This window comes from Hyposmocoma kahamanoa, unplaced genomic scaffold (genome assembly GCF_003589595.1).
Source record: "Hyposmocoma kahamanoa isolate Upper Pololo Valley unplaced genomic scaffold, ASM358959v1 213, whole genome shotgun sequence".
In the NCBI taxonomy this organism is placed as follows: domain Eukaryota; kingdom Metazoa; phylum Arthropoda; class Insecta; order Lepidoptera; family Cosmopterigidae; genus Hyposmocoma; species Hyposmocoma kahamanoa.
In genome coordinates this window covers 582,397-599,810 of record NW_020653734.1, presented here as the reverse complement: position 1 = coordinate 599,810, position 17,414 = coordinate 582,397, and the positions used below count along the sequence as shown (strand labels likewise).

Sequence of the window (17,414 nt, the reverse complement as noted above, 5' to 3'; positions counted from 1 at the left end):
TTCGCGGTCAGCGTTGAAGCCAATGACAAGATAAATTAACTTCATTTAAAAACAGGGAAACCTTTTCGTATGTTAAGGAATTTTGGAAACGGATTTAGGAAAAAAACGGATCGGGAGAGGAATTTCATGTTAGGAAATTTGTAGAACAGACAATAAATAATAATAATAATATTATATTAATGATATAAGAACTGTCTAAATTTTTATATTGTTTTCTACAATAAAGTTACATAAATGCTTATAAATATGTGAATCATTACATGATAACAGTACCGAAATGGACGTAGGAAGAGGTATACCTGATTGGATAAGGTTTTGGAAGAGAAAGGAATAATCATATTTAGGGCAGTTTGAAAATATGTGGTCCAAATCTCCAACTTGGCCACATTCGCATAAATCACTATTAACGATGTTCAATTTCGCAAGGTGTGCAGGAGTACAAACATGACCCAACCGCATACGAATCAAAACAGATGTAGTCAATCTATTAAATTTAAGTGATGAAAACCATGGTTTTACAGGAATAGAAGGTTGAATGTAAGCATAAGATTTACCTTTTAATTTACTGCTTTCAGACCACATCACACCCCAATCATGTCTAAGGAAATGTATAGGAAGGGTTGCCAAATCGTGATTATAATTTTTATAGTACGCCGTGTCCCCGTCAACAGCAGCATCATTTGCGAGCTGATCAGCACGATCATTTCCATGAATACCAGAATGACTCGGTATCCAGGAGAAAACTACAGACAAGCCTTTCGAAGAGCAAGCTAACAACAAATTTCTAATTTCGAGTATAATTGGACAAAGCATTCGCGTTTTAAAAGGAAATCTAGACAGTGCCTGAAGAGCACTCATAGAGTCGGAAAAAATTACAGTATTTCTTAGCTTAGCTAAGAGAACGTACTCGACTGACTTGTATAAACCGAAACACTCTCCAGTAAAAACAGAAGTTTCTGGAGGCAATTTAATTTTTTGAACAATGTTATATTGTTGATGATACACACCAACGCCAACAACACTGTCGCTGCCATGCTTAGAAGCATCACTAAAAATGCAGTGCCACGATTGGAAGTCCCTGTCTCTAATGAAATTGAAAGTATGGGAGTTTTCAATAGAATTCTTATTGATACCTAAAGACAAACGGATGTCCAGAGATAAAACTAAAGCCTCGTATTTAGTAGAGAAAAGAGGCAAACAAAGGGAGTTATGAATTGGAGTTTGCAAAGACAAACACTTACGAAAACTAATACCAGACAAGGAAGAGACTTATGAGTCTAATAAGGAGATGTTGATGCGTCAGTTGAGAGGCGTCGAAGTCGTAACAAAAGAGGATGTTTTGTAAATTGCACGCAACGGAGCAGATATTTATCGGATAAGTATTGACGTCTCAATTGAAGAGGAGGTTCCACACACTCGACTTGCAACGCATTGATGGGACTCGACTTCATTGCTCCCAGAATAATTCTTAAAGCTTTAGATTGCACTCTATCAATTTTTTTAAATGCCGATGAGTAACATGGGTCAAGAATAAAAGATGCATAATCAAAAAGACTCCTAATAAGTGAATTATATAATAATTTCAAACAAAAAGAATGTGCTCCCCACCAAACACCCGTTAAACATTTGATAATATTCAGGTTTTTCTCACATTTAGCTACGATGTAATCTGAGTGTGGAATACCAGTAAGCTTGGAATCTAAAATAACCCCCAAAAATTTAGTTTGAGGTACAAAGGAAAGAGGAATATTATTATAAACCACATTAGGTATTGGTGGATTACGTTTTCTAGAAAATAAGACAACAGTGCTTTTGGGAATGGAAAGTTCAAGGCCATTTGTATCTAGCCAACGTTTCAAATGTTGAAGAGACTGTGTCATTGAGTAAGATGCTTTTTGAACACAACCGTTTACATTGTACAGCAAAAGATCGTCAGCGTATTGAAGAATTTTAACAGAATTATTAAGTGAGGACTCTAAGTCATGTGTATATATATTATAAAGAATAGGGCTAAGAACAGAGCCTTGGGGAAGACCCTTCCATACATAACGAGTTAACTTAGCGCCATCCTGAAGATGTAAATTGATATATCTTTCAGACAACATATTTATGATAAAAGAAGATAACATTACGGGAATTCGTAAATCATATAATTTCTTTTGAAGCAGAGAAATTAAGACATTATCATATGCTGCACTGATATCCAAAAAAGCCGATAAAACAGATTCATTATTTGTAAAAGCCAAACGGATATCCATCACAAATATACTAATATTATCAAATGTGCTTTTACCTTTTCTAAATCCAAATTGGCTTGACGCCAACAAACCATTGCTTTCAACAAACCATTCCAAACGGTTTTTAACCAAGTGTTCAGCTAACTTTAAAAGTACGGATGAAAGAGCTATAGGACGAAAAGAGGAAGCATCCGACGCTAACTTGCCAGGTTTTAAGATTGGTATTATAGATTGATATTTCCATGATTTAGGGATGTTACCTGACAACATAACTGAGTTTACTATATCCAAAAAGTATTTAAGGGTCCTGTCGTTACAATTTATGAAAAATGAATATGGGATGCCGTCTTCACCTGGAGATGAATTCTTAACGAGAGAAAGCACACCTTTCAATTCGTTTAAAGAAAAGGGAGAATTAAGGACAGGGTGGTCTCCGGAGGAAAAAGAAGGAACAGAGCAAGTCATTAAATTAGGAGCTGAAGCTGGAGCCAACTTATCCAAAAATTTATTTGCTAATTCAGATGGAAAATTGGGAGTTGATGAAGAATTAAATGCGCTTCGAAACCTTCTAATTTTTTCCCAGACAAAGACGGGACTAACGTCAGGAGATATAGATTCACAGAACTTCTTCCATCCATCAAATTTCTTTTTTTTTAAAAGCTTACGGGTGTTACGTGCGACTTGTGAATAAATTTCAAAATTTTCAGAAGTCATGCACTGACCATAAATTCTTTCAGCTTCCTTCCTTCTCTTGATAGCCTCAGTGCATTCACAATCCCACCAAGGAGGCAATGGAAGTCTATCTGGATAACCTTTTTTAATGGGAAACAATTCATCTGCAACTTCAAGAAGCATTTTAACAAGAGAATCTGAACAATGAGATTCATCATGAGTAGAAACAGATGGAAGTGAAGAAGTTCTATTTTCAACCCGCTGAGAAAATACAGTCCAGTCATGAGGAAATCTATACTTTATGCGGGGACTGGGTTTTTGTGTAGGCATATGGCGAATAAAAGGAAATGAAATTATAATAGGAATGTGGTCACTACCACAGGAAGAAGTATGCAAATGCCATGAGAGCGAGGATGCTAAATCAGGCGTGGATACAGAGAGATCAGGCGCACTTAATCCTTCACCTGGACCTGTGAGACGCTATAGGAGCGCCATTATTCAAAATACAGAGATTTTGAGAGTCAAGTATATCTAACATTAAGTCTCCAAAACTATTACATGAAGAGCTTCCCCATGATTGATGATGACAGTTAAAATCGCCTAATGCTAAAAAAGGTTTTGGTAAAACTGAAAATAAATTGTTGACTTCATTAAATAAAGCTGTTGAAGGATGTGGAATGAAAATAGATACGAAACATATACCATTCACAATTATTGCTATAGCATCTATGCCATCACTTAAAGTGGGTAATTGTAAGAGTTGGTAAGATAAAGAATTTTTAATGATTATGGCGACACCGCCATACCCATCAGATCTGTCTTTTCTAAGGGTGGAATAACCAGTTACTTTGAAAGGATAGCCAGGTTTCAACCATGTTTCTGAAAGACAAAGCATAAAGGGATGAAGTGCATTTATTAAATAAAAAATGTCAGATTTTTTACTGGAGGCACTTCTACAGTTCCACTGTAGAATTACTGGGTCCATATTCAGGACGAATTAAAACAGAATTTTCAATAACATTGGCAACGTAGGACGGTTCAAATTTAGTCTGAATCATATTTGATTTAGTCAAGAAATTTACAATGGCTATAATGATGTCCGAGATAGATGTCTGTGAACTAGTATCAGAAGAGGCTTTAAGTGCTGAACCATTAGGGAAAGCTAAAGGTATGTTGTAATCCTTTGCAAATGAATCATGTGCAGCACGATCATACCCACCCGCTACTTTAGGAGGGGACCGTGGTTGAACAAACACTGTTTTTTTATAAGATTTATTAGTTGAATGAGCCTCTGCTGAAACTGTGTAGTTATTGTTCAGCCTACTATCATTAGATTTTTGTTGAGAGGAGCGAACTGCATCAGCAAAAGATCTTGAAATTGGAGGGTGATGTTTTGATGCTTCGGAATATGATATACTACTTTGGGCCATGGACACTTTAATTTCTTTTTGACGGGCAAATTCAGGACAGGATTTGCTATTTGCAAAATGGAATCCAGAACATAGGCAACAAAAAGCATAATCTACATGTACTGAGCAGGTTTCAGCAGTATGGTCTTCACCACATTTTAGGCAACGGGGTTTGGATCTACACTGCATTTTGGTATGACCATAACGGCAACAACGATAACATTGTATTGTAGGATATATATACAGTTCAACAGATAAAGCAGTATAGCACATATAAATGCGCTTTGGTAAAACTTGTCCATCAAAGGCGAAAATTACAGTTTCCGAGTTATTAAATATCGCAGTCCCACTTACAATAGTTTTCCGCTTGATACGTCTAACTTTAATAATTTTACCGCACCCAATAGGCACTGAAACATTTTCAAGAACTTCATCATCTGTCCAATCGGCAGGGACACCACGCACTACTCCCATACGAGTCACATTGAAAGTAGGAATAAAAGCTTTAAATTTGTGACTGGCAAGACTGGGGTCATCAACAAAGTTATTCGCATCAGCAACACTAGAGAAAGCCAAACTAAGCCTGTTGCGACCTATTCTTTTCAAACTTCCGTTTACAATGTTTTTAACAGAGTTCTTTTTTAAAAAGTTTCCAAACTGCACAGGATGGAGCGTAACACGATCATCAGCTGTACTTTGTTCTTTCTGGACATGTACTACGTATGGGGCTAAATCTGTCACCTCATACTTCCTACCACCCTGCGGCCTTGAATTTGAAACAGAATCACCAACATTTGTTACAACATTGTTAGTACTATTATTAGCACCAACAATGCTAGCATTGGCATCAGCAACAATAGGCAATTTAAATTTCTTGGAACATTCTTCTTCAGATTCAGAACATTGACAATAGTGTAAAGAGACTGGTTTGCCATCTCTTTTCCTACGTTTTTTATTACAATGACGGCAGATTTTCCGGGGTTTAACTCTTTTACGGTCAGGCATAGGAAGGCTGCCTTCAGTGTCCATTGATGAGTCGTCAATAACAACATTATAGGCTACTGGAGGCCCAGAGCCTCCTCCTGGGTCATCAGGGGGATCGACCCCCATATTAAAGAAAGACTCACTTACCTATATACGAACACTATACACTAATTACAAAAAATATTACATAAACTATAACTAAAAGAAAGAGTAAATACAAAAATTTACACAAATAACTCTAACGATCCCAAATTAAATTAATTTGAAAATAAGAAAGTAAAAACACGTCCGCCAAATCAAAGGTTTCCCGCGCTTTTTTTTTTCGAAATCTAGTTTAAAGTGAAATAGGATAGTGCTATTGTGCCTTAATCGAAGATTAAAACGCGAAATTATACGAATCTCGAATTGAAATACCCGTAACAGCCCGTTTTAAGGAATCCCGAGTTAATCCTAGCACGCCGCCTCAAATTGTCTATCCTTTTTGTGGCGGCCATATTTACAGAAACATAATTTAAACTTCATGTTTAGGCTGACGGCTTTGCCAAAGCCTTAAAAACTTAAAAAAAAAAAAAAATTGACGCATTGACAGTTGACAGCTGACTGATTTGTTTGATTTGGTTTTTGTGTGAAATAATCTTAGATTAATTTGTTTTTTTCCATCCTCTAAGGATATAATTGATTTTTTAGCAAAAAAAATATGAATTCGACAGAAAATTCTTATTGTCGACTATGTGCAGAGTTAAAACCTATGAAAAAACTTATAAATCTACACAGAGAAGAGAAGAAACGGCAAGAAATCGCTGAAAAACTAGACCAACTTAATGCTGGTACAAATTTTGATGAGGATCTTTTGCCACAGACAGTTTGTTTCGTATGTTTAAGTGCCTTAGATCGAGCATTTGATTTCGTTATGGGTATAAGACAAGCTCAAGGTGTATTAAATAGTTTACTTTTGATTCAAGACATTAAAAAGGAGGTCGACACGTTTTCGAACGATGGAGATTCCATGTATGATGTAAATGATGAAATTAAGGATGAAGATGTAAGTGTTAAAATTAAAATAGAAAGCGAAAAGCATAATGAACAATCTAGTAGCAAAAAAGTGCTGAAACAATTAAAAAATGTGTCTAAAAACTTTTCTGTGGACAATATACCTCTTTCTCAATTAAAATTAACTTGGAAAGACTATGATTGGACATGTGCCATATGCGGTACACAATTCCCTACAATCGACGAGTTGGTGTCCCATTCTATTGCATATCACAAGTGTTGTAATGCATTCCGATGTACAGACTGTAACATCCGTAAACTAAGACTCCAAGGTTTCCTAAAACACGTAAAACAACATAGGAAATATTTAAGACTATCCTGTTTTAAGTGTTTTTCTAAATTTTCGAGTACTAGAGATACTAATACACATGCTATGAAGCATATTAATAGTGAAAACGTATGTCCGGGATGCAATTCAACTTTTGAAGTGTCAAAATTGTTGGAAGACCATACAAAAACGTACTACCAAGCTAAAAGGTCACGTTTCAATCCCATAATGCAGAAGATGTCAGACAATCTCACTTGTGTGCTATGTAAAAAGACATTTAAGAATAAAAGCAGTTTAAACACCCATTTACTAATACATACAGACCGTAAACGTGATCATACTTGTGAGAAATGCGGAAAATGTTTCTTAAGCAAACAAAATTTAGCTGGACATATTATGACATTACATGACAATGTACGTCCATATCCATGTGAAATATGCAAGGCTGCTTTCAAAACCCAATCTCAATTAAGAAATCATGTTGGTGTTCATGATAATAAGAAACCATTTGCCTGTGAAATATGTGGAAGATGTTTCCGACTCCAAAAGCAATTAATCTCCCATAGCATCATTCACACAGACTCCTTACCATACATTTGTTCTTTCTGCAGCAAGAGATTCCGTTTTAAAACAATACTGAATCAACATTTACGCCAACATACTGGAATACGCCCATATTCATGTGATACTTGTCAAAGAGATTTCACGAATTGGCCAAATTATAATAAACACATGAAAAGAAAGCATGGCACAGATATGGCAAAGAAAAAACATACTCCAGAAGGTTTATATCCCATTGATCCCAATACTGGTGAAGTTGTAATTCAACCAGAGTCTGATAATCTATTGGAGTGGAAGAAAGAAATGATGAAACAAAGAAGGCCTGGACGACCTGGACGTACAGCAAATGTTAATGAAAAGAAATCTGATTTGGGACTAAAACAAGATGACCATGATTTAAAGTGACAAAAAAGTAACTAGTAAATGTCAATAAGACGAACTGTGGCATGTTATATTGTAACTTTGAGCGTCACAATTTGTGGAATATTCATTTGTTAATGATACATCAAAAGCAGTGATGAGAGGATAAAAAAAATGAGTGAAGAAACACAATGACACATTCCTTCAATCCTAGTGGTCTCAAACAAGTGTCTATTAGCCATTGCTCCACCTCTCACCAACTGAGCTACAGATTAATTTAGCAGATCTAACAAATTTCTCATTGGCTTTAAATTACTTTTTTGCCATATGTCACCTATGAGAAACTTACGCAAGTTTCTTATATGAATATCACGGTAGTAGAGACATCATGATATTCAATAAAATTACTTTTTATCAAAAAATAAGTTTTTATTCATGTTATAAAGTAATATACTTAGATAACTTTTCAAAACATTATATTGTGAAAGTTATTGCTCGTTGTGGAACTTGAATTATAAGTATATGTTATTTTTTGTTAATTATTAATTTATAACGAACCAACGACGTTGGCACACGCAATAATATATTTTACGAATTATCTGGGTACATGGTAGTGTACCTACCAAATTGATTTAATTTAGAACATAATAAATGCTAGTTACTTAATGTAGATAGATAGAAATAGGTACTTTATAAATAATTATGGTTTATAGTAATCTGTTTTTTGTTTTATGCAATTTTAATATGTATAAATTGCAGTTATGTTAAGGAATTAATTTGATTGTTGTAAATGTAATAATATCACTTGTATATTACATATGTTTTAAATTTTTAAAAGGCAAACGGAAACTAAATTTATTCATTCATTTATTGCATTTTTACTTTTTTCAGGAGTCAGGAAATAAAATTTTAGTTAATAGAGTCCACAGGCCTACCGCTTAACTGAGTCAGTCCCACACTTAGCATTTTCATTTTATTTTATATTTATATTTATACAAAACTTTGTATTAAGGTTTGTCTGTTAAGTATGTAATCCTATTACCATGATTTTGTTGTTTATGGTTTGTTTTATGCCTGATATAAATGTCTATTATTATACAGTTACTTCATAATTTTGTATACAAACATTATTATGCGCTTGCTAGGGATAACTGTCACTGTAATCTCATGGTAGCGGTAATAGGCATATAATTTTGACGGCTTCTTATCAACTTCTAACTATTTATAAATTTTAACTATCGGCCTTCTAAAATTGTGGAATAGTGGAATGGCGTCAATTAATTTGACAGTTCTGAAGTTAAATGGACAAAAAGGACAACTTTTTGTTAGGTACTAGATAATGAACGAGACTAATATTAACGTTTCAAACAACAGTTATCTCCTCTCGTGTACCCCAGTAATATCCCGTGCGAGCACACTTAGGAGCATGTAAAACTTGACATTTAAGATATAATTTCAACTTTATTATATAAAATCAAGTCAAGGTTGTACACTTGATTGTAGCAAATTCCTTATAATAACTGCGGGGTATTACTTGGAATACTCCGACATTACAAAATTTATTTTCCTATTTTGGTCCTGCCGAGAATCAAACCCAAAGAAATTTCATTAAGCGCTTAACTTAAATTGGGTATAGTTTCCGTTTGTCCGAAACGACAATATGCATTTATTTAATATTACCTGCGAAGATTTTGTTGTATTTTATTCGAAATAAAAAATAAATTATTTTTATAACATTTATTTATATGCTAACAATGCCAAACATCTAGGTGATATATTTGCATCAAATATTTTCTTGAATGTGCAATTATTTAATCCATTTTCTTTTAAATAAACTAACCTATCATATAAAATAAAATTTTCTATCACTGGCTGTAAATAATTTTGTAATAAAACGAACACGGCGGCCTTTTTGAAAATAGAACTTGACAGTCCCCGCCATATTGAATTTAATTCTTCCGAATCGAAGTTTGTAGTATTCTGTTCGTTTTGTTCACTGGTAGAAAGTTGATTATCTATTAACGTGAAACCAATAACAGCATCTTGTACGTAATTTAGAAAATCATTGTTTGTCGATTTCGTTTTCACTGCTTTTCTTTTGTTTCTTTTTAATTTGCAGTTATCTAAAAAAAGAAAAAATATAAACATTTAATTAAAATTGTCATTTTAAAAGCCATGTACATACTTTCGGTAGCGCTTGACCTATTCGCGTGCCTCACTTATTAACTTGAGATAAAAAAATTCAAAGAAACGTGAGAGTGTTAAATAATACTATGTTTCCAAGTACGGGAGGAATTTTTCTATAATAGCGGCCATATTGGAGAAAATGGTGGGAAATTAATATGAAGGCGTTACAGTTAAATACTTACGTTTCAAAGCATAAAGTTGTAGCACAGCTCTTGCCATCAAATTAAACACTAATTTATCCAAACTCGCGTCGGTTTTTGGCGGTTGTGCCGCCAGTCTCAAAAACGGCACTTTCAAAAATTCAAATCCACAATGCCCTTCAAAAATCTCCTTCAAACACGCACTTAGGGGGAAGTTTTTGAATGTCTCGTTTTTGAAGTCGGCTAAACACATCTTGTGGTAACAACATGGCATTAGAACCATTGATTTGGCGTTATCCATTTTGAGAAATAGATTTATTGCATCTACTGTTAAATCTGCACAAGCATGGAGACCTGAAAGAAATATGATTTCAAAAACAAAATTATAAGCTAAAATACGGTAGGATCTATAAAGCCCAGGCTAGTAATCCTTTGAGTTACTTGAAAATAAGTGCTGGCCAATTTATACAAAACTGATGGCAGCTGCAGCAAAAAATTTTGAGTATATTGTTGGTTTCATCAAAAGGTCCTAATTTTACGAAGAGAAAGCAGGCCTTCTTTGAGACTGGCGATAAAGAAAGTATTGCTAAAATATTGACAGCGTAAATCGAAGAATGGCTTGACCATTTGAGCGTTCATTCATCTTATAAACAAAACATTGTTTTGACTGCTTAAATGTCGGAGATGTATCATAAAATCTCTTTGAATAAGTCTATATTGTGTGAATAACACGCATTGGAATATAACATAAATCTCCTTAGTGCGAATATCACACTGCCTCGCACTGCGCCCCGCACTCCCGCGCGGAGCCGGGTTAGAGTGTTGTACGGCGCGTGTTTTCTATACAAACAGATATTGCGGCACAACGTTAAAAATCGCAGCTTCGCGGAGCAGTGTGATAATCGCCTTAGCCGTGGGCGGAAATGGTTTGCTGCCGCCTAATTTACCTGCAATACAAAACCCTTGATAATCGCCAAATTTGTCGTACAAAAATCTTTCAATATTTTCATTGGAATCATCTCCAATAGTATGTTTGATATACTTAACGTTATCTAGAGATTTGTCATGATATTTCCTCTGTCGTCTTTTTGCATTTACGTAATGGTTCTCATTGCATTCTATTCCCAGAACTTTTAGGTTTGTCGTCTCGTATAATAATTGGTCCAGATAGCCCTGGAAAGTAACGAAACGAAGTTGATTTTTTTATTTAATTTTTTTGGTATATTTCGGTATCTTGATCAAATTGACTTTTCTTTTCAGTTTCGCCCTTCTTTGATAAAAAATTTCAAAGTTGGTTGATAGGTCGATTTCTATTATAAGAGAGGCAGATTAGTTAAAAATATAACTGACAACCCGTTTGTGAATCGCGGTAAGGTTGACCGCGTCAGTAATTAATAGAGCTCGTTTATCCACCTAAGGGTCGTATTTCAGAACTCTACTCATTGCTCGAGTCAGGATTTGAGTATGGTTTAATGCGCTCGAAATCATACTCAAGTCCTGACTTGAGCATTTAGTAGAGTTCTCTACTCAATGCTCAAGTCAGGACTTTAGTATAATTCAAAGCACTAGAAATCATACTCAAGTCCTTGCCATTAGGGTCGTATTTCCATTGCTTGAAATCATACTCAAGTCTGTTCAAATCCTGACTTGAGCATTGAGTAGAGTTCTAGAATACATAGTGGTGGAATGCGTAGTTGCATCGCTACACTTGTAATTTAACCACTCTTATTAAGTGTCGTATTCTAGAACTCTACTCAATGCTCAAGTCAGGACTTGAGTATGATTCAAAGCACTAGAAATCATACTCAAGTCCTTGCCATTAGGGTCGTATTTCCAGAGCTTGAAATCATACTCAAGTCTGCTCAAATCCTGACTTGAGCATTGAGTAGAGTTCTAGAATACGTGGTTGCATCGCTACACTTGTAATTTAACCACTCTTAGGGTCGTATTCTAGAACTCTACTCAATGCTCAAGTCAGGATTGCAATTGAAACACAAGCACTGGAAATACGACCCTAATGGCGAGGACTTGAGTATGATTTTCAGTGCTCACTGCAATACTCAAGTCCTGACTTGAGCATTGAGTAGAGTTCTGGAATACGACCCTAAGAGTGATGCAACCACGCGTTGTATCGATGCAGTCGCGTATGCATCATTGCTTAAAATCGCGCATGTGTGTAAAGCATTATAAAAGGATGGGAACGACTAGAAAAAAATAAATGGCGGGTTTTAATAGTCCGTTTTTAACACGAATTAATTTTTAGTTTATGTGTATTAAGATGTGCGTTTCTTGATTATTTATTACCATTAAGCTGATGGCTCTGAAGCCAATGCTTTATAAATAAATAAATAAAATAAAAAAGAACGACTAGAGGGACAAAAACGATGATCTTCAACGTAATAAAAAAACAGTATTCCAGATTCTTCAAACAAAGCATTATAAATAACCGAGAATTAATGCAACAAAATAATACTCCTTTAATAATATGCCAGACAACCACACCAGTTATCTGGCCTCTAACTAAGGAATTATCTATAGGTAGGTACAGTCAAGAGCACGTCAAGCTTGACACTTTGTACCGTGTTCTTAACGTAAGCGGCATAGAGTTGGATTTAAGACTTAAATGTCAAGCTTGACTTGCTCTCGACCCTATACTATGAATGTCAGAGCAACGAAATTCACTCGGGGTAATGCCCAGAACACCGACACATCCGAGTAATGCTGTTCTAGTTAATATAAGAAATCAGTCTTACCAATCCCGATCCAAAATCCACAACTACATCACATGGACTCTGTTCACACACATCTGCAATTTCTTTAGCCATATACACAATTTCATGTGCTTTCTTAGGACTAACAGGGACATCAACTTTATCTTCAATATCTTTATGAAATTCTCCATATTCAAATTTGAATTTATCACGCTTTTCGAAGAACCCGTTAAGAAACTCAAAGTTACAGTTTAAGGGTAGATTAAAATCTTTTTCAAGAACGTCTACGTTTTCTAAATTTGTAATGTCTATGACATCCAAGATGTTTTTTACTAGAATATCAGTGTTGGCAAAGTTGAATAAATACTGATATTCTTTGAAAAAGCTAATGACTTCTTCAAAATAATCTTGTGGTGTAGAGAATTGCTGTGGTAAACTCATGGTTTGGGATCTGAAATTAAAATTTCCTGTTTAATTCTGAACGTTTAGATCCAACGACGTTTTAGATCCAAGAGGGTTCTGGCAAAATAAAAGTAAATAATAGGGTCAAAATATTTATTAAGTCTCAACTTTTATAACACAGCATAAATAATTAATGCAATTCTAAAATATTTGACTAACTATCAAAGGCGACCATCTTCCTCTAACAAATATCGTCAAGACGAAACCTTTCATACTTACTTTATTACGTCTTTTATAGATAGACCTTTTAATTTTAGACTATATTCTCCAACAGTTTCTAAAATATTGTTTACAATTTTTTTGCACCGTAATTAACAAAAACTCCATAAAATTTTGAAGACTTGACATCACCAACATAACATGTTGCATTTGGCGTACACTAGTTAGACTGGCTTAAGCTTTTGTTTGTCGCAAGTTTTGCAAAGAAATTCTCTGTCAGACTCTTCGCCCATTCATTTTTGTGTCTCGAATCTGTACCTATATGACATAAAGTACACATGTTTTAAAGACGAAGTGCCTTCCGTATCTAACCGAAAATTTCTTATAAGAAACCCTGAATCTATGCGGTCAGAAAAAATGCGCTACAAACAAAAGGTCCGATCTGTGACCAGATCCATAGCGGCGCGTCGTAGTTGTGCATGGATAGATAGACGTTCAGGCGTTCAAGCGTAGATATGTCCGGCTTCCGCTATAGTCCAGTGTTCAGTGCAAACCAAATCCTTTAGTTTGTTGTCTCTTTTAACTGTCATTAACAAGTGATCTCTTATGTACTTAAGTGAAATGTTTAACTAGTTTGAACGGTGTCTTGTTGAGGGCCGTTAATTACTTCCCACTTTTCATCTTGTTTTACCAATTTCTGCAAAGCGCTATCACCTATAACGCATTTGCCAGCCAAAACGTCAGATGCCAAATATTTTTCGCAAACTTCGATCAAATCCTCTTTAGTAACAGCTAAAACTCGTTCTCTCTGCGTCTTCCAAACATCGTACGAAAGTCCATAAAGGAAAAGATCAATTCCTTTCATGTATTCTGCAACAGGTTGGTCCATTTGCTGCAGAATCGAAAGTTTAGCCTCAAATAAGTTCTGGTCATCGACTAGATTTACATTTTCTTTCATCCACAGGTTCGTCTCATCAAATACGTCTAACGTAACTCTGGAATTAGGATCTCTGTACGAATAGAAGTTGAAAACTCCGTCCATTGTTAGCATGGCACCTCCGCCGTATGCGCCATTTTTCTCCCTGACAATAGGATGCAAGTACTTAGAAGTTAAAAATCGAGTGAGAACCCTTAATTTAGCATAATCAGGATTTGTGTAAGTGACTGTAGGGATCACTTTAGCGCAGAAGTTTATGGGAATGTTCATTGAAACATGCAGTCCTCTTTTTTCTTCCAGTATCACCTTGCTGTCGATCCAGTTGATGCGATTAACATCTTTGCTATCATCGATTTTGCAAAGTTCTGCACAAAATTTGTCAACAAGACCATAAATCTCTTTGTTAGTAGGGCTGTGGTGGAAAGCAGCTCTAAGGTTGTGGCCCTTCAGGACCTTTCGTCCAATTCCATCGACAATATCTTGGATGTCTTCAACCTGGTAATTTTTCAATATGTTTTGCATGTTCATTACATTTTTCAATCCCATCAAATTTTCTTTGCATTCATCCAGAGACGATACTAAAGACCTTGCTGTTTGCATGGCATAAGTGTGTCCACTGTCTATAACACCACTAGTTAGAGAGGAACAGTAGTTGTTTAGCAACATTTGCATTCTTTCACTGTTATCGAAGTTGGGTTTATCGAAGATTTCAGCCCAAATATCCAACATCTTCACAAGGTTTTCATCCAAACAATGATTGCTAATCAACAATCCTTGTTCATACTGTCCTTGCTGGTCAATGTGCTCAGTTATATGCAATAAGAAACTGAATCCTGCAGTGCACTTACTAATGAGTTTATCTAATTCTCTGTAGTTGTACAACTTAGTGTCAAATTTGTCAAGAATATACTTGAAGAACGGAAGTAGCTGCCGTTGTTTTTCATTTAGGGACTCTGTACCTACTATTCCTTTAAGATAACTCACGCCATTGGTGTTTGCCTCACATATTTGGAGAGGAACAGTCCCTGCAACCGAGTGTTTCAAAGATGGTGCAGTCTTGTTAAGGACAATATCATCAATTTTTAAACAAGGCAACACATCTAAGTTCTCTTTCTTTTTCTGAGCTTTAGCTAGCTCTTTGCCATCAATATATATCTGTTCTTTATCTTCTTTAGTTAAGTTTTTGATTTTTGTAGCCAATGATTTGGCTTCAGCATTATTGAAAGCCTCATCAAATTGCGCATGTGGCTGCATTAACATAGTGAGCTTATGATTGTTATTGATAAAGTAATCTTCAATGATATTCTTTAAATATTCAGGTTTCATCAAGTCTTGTTTTAGTTTTTGCAGCAAGTCATTTACTTTTAGAGCTGTCAATATGTGACCATCATGGTTCCACAAAGGCATTAGATTGAAGAGCATATTTAATCCGAATTTTGGGGATTGATGCTTGATGGATAGTTCAAAACCATGCAGTACACTTTCAATGTGGTCCTTTTCAAAACCGTTCTTGAATATATCTTGGATTGTTGTGTTAACAATACTTTCAATCTGATCAAAATTGGACTTGTCAACATCTCTAAGACCTACAACAAACACTGTATCTCTTATTTGATTGTCATATCCAGTGAGATTATTGTACCCTCCTGAAATATTTTTCTCAATCAGGCTTTTATAAAATGCTGAATTTGGTCCGATAATCATAAGTTCAGCCAAAGCTGTAAGTAGGAATGTCTCGTACACATTTGTATTGTCTGACATAACATAGCCTATTGCAATTTGGTTCTGTTTTTCCAGTGGTCCACCATATTGGTCAATTCTGCATGATATTTCTGACCTTTTAGGTGCTGTCCACCTTTCTTGGGGTGTAACTTCACTGTGTACTGGATCAAGATAAGAGTATTTACTCAAGTAGGCTTCGTTCAAGTATTTTAAATTTGCCTCTAATGGGAAGTTTCCATAGGAATATATTCTAGCATTGCTAGGATGATAATATGTAGCATGGAATTTTTGTAAATGCTCATGAGTTAAGTTTGGAATGCATAGTGGATCTCCTCCAGAAACATATCCATAAGTTCCATTTGGTAGTATTGTGTTCATAAATTTTTGTCCAAACAATTGGCTAGTTTCTGAAAAAGCTCCTTTCATTTCATTGTAAACTACGCCTTTGAAAACTAATTCTGAATTTTGGTCCTCTAAATTTTTGTGTTCCAGTCTCCAGCCCTCTTGGAGGAAATCTAGACGTGCCAGATTTGGTTTAAAGACAGCATCTAAGTAAACTTTTTGCAGGTTTCTGTAATCAATCTCGTTTTGCGAACAAAATGGGTAAAACGTATAATCAGGACCAGTTAATGCATTCATAAACGAAGCAAGTGACCGATTGAGCATTTTAAAGAATGGATCTCTAACTGGATATTTTTCAGAACCACATAAGACTGTATGTTCTAATATATGTGGAGTACCCATGGAATCCTTAGGAGTGGTACGAAAACCAACAGAAAATACATTGTTAGAATCGTCTCTTTCAAGATGTAAGTACTGGGTTTTGGTTACATTGTGTGAGAGGAAGTATGCAGTCATGTTGTATTCTTTTATGTGTTCCATGTCAGTACAGAGAAAGCCATGCATACTTTTGCCTGCAGAAATGTTGGCTTTGGTGATAGAGTCCTTCTTTTTGAGGATGCTGGTGCTGGACTGCCGGCGGACGGGCACCGACAGGCGACTATGGAGGCTCCGCCATCCATTATTCTGAATTCTTGAGTACATTATTTACGACTGCGCACTTTTCTTCCTGTAACACATCACTAACTGTTTTTAATCGTTCCAGCTAGTGAATATACATTTACCACCCATCAGTAAAGTCATCAAATGTTTTGGCATAAAAAATTACACGCATATTCTATTGATACCTATTTTTCGACTTAGCAGGTCGGAACATGAAAACAAATGAAAAATGGTGCAATAAATTGTATACTTACGAATATTCACTATTTGCAAAAAATCAATATCTTTAAGATTCCAGATATTTTTAATTATTTTATATCTATTTTAAGGCTTTGTACTGAAAATTCTTCATATTTTTCAAAATTATAACCTCACGATTTGGACCTTTTTTTTAATTTGTTGCATGACCTGGATACAAAGTATTTCAGTCGAAAACATTTTAACATTAACAAAAACAAAACAAAGGTTTAGAATTAGAACAAATTCAAATTAAGTAATTATTTATTTATATAGGATGTTAAGAATTAAATTTTTCTACCGTACTTATAATAAA

General features: G+C 35.2%; 3 protein-coding genes across 4 annotated transcripts; 1 reads left to right on the top strand and 2 right to left on the bottom strand.

Annotated features, from left to right (window-relative positions):
- Positions 1–6,203: 6,203 nt before the first annotated feature.
- On the top strand, positions 6,204–8,139 carry LOC113227710 (gastrula zinc finger protein XlCGF26.1-like). The gene has a single exon (XM_026460698.1). The coding sequence runs from the start codon at positions 6,213–6,215 to the stop codon at positions 7,584–7,586; it is 1,374 nt and encodes a 457-aa protein (XP_026316483.1). The 5' UTR covers positions 6,204–6,212; the 3' UTR covers positions 7,587–8,139.
- Positions 8,140–9,278: 1,139 nt separating this feature from the next.
- Positions 9,279–17,194, bottom strand: LOC113227708 (methyltransferase-like protein 25). Of its 2 annotated transcripts, none has more exons than XM_026460696.1 (5): positions 17,116–17,194; positions 12,622–13,030; positions 10,816–11,041; positions 9,911–10,222; positions 9,279–9,664 (listed from the first exon to the last, which is right to left on the bottom strand). In XM_026460696.1, the coding sequence occupies exons 2-5, from the start codon at positions 13,018–13,020 to the stop codon at positions 9,279–9,281; spliced, it is 1,323 nt and encodes a 440-aa protein (XP_026316481.1). In that variant the 5' UTR covers positions 13,021–13,030; positions 17,116–17,194. The 2 variants fall into 2 exon arrangements, with proteins under 2 accessions (XP_026316481.1, XP_026316480.1); XM_026460695.1 differs by lacking the exon at positions 17,116–17,194 and adding an exon at positions 13,261–13,402.
- On the bottom strand, positions 13,150–16,928 carry LOC113227707 (presequence protease, mitochondrial). The gene has a single exon (XM_026460693.1). The coding sequence runs from the start codon at positions 16,901–16,903 to the stop codon at positions 13,826–13,828; it is 3,078 nt and encodes a 1,025-aa protein (XP_026316478.1). The 5' UTR covers positions 16,904–16,928; the 3' UTR covers positions 13,150–13,825.
- Positions 17,195–17,414: the final 220 nt, after the last annotated feature.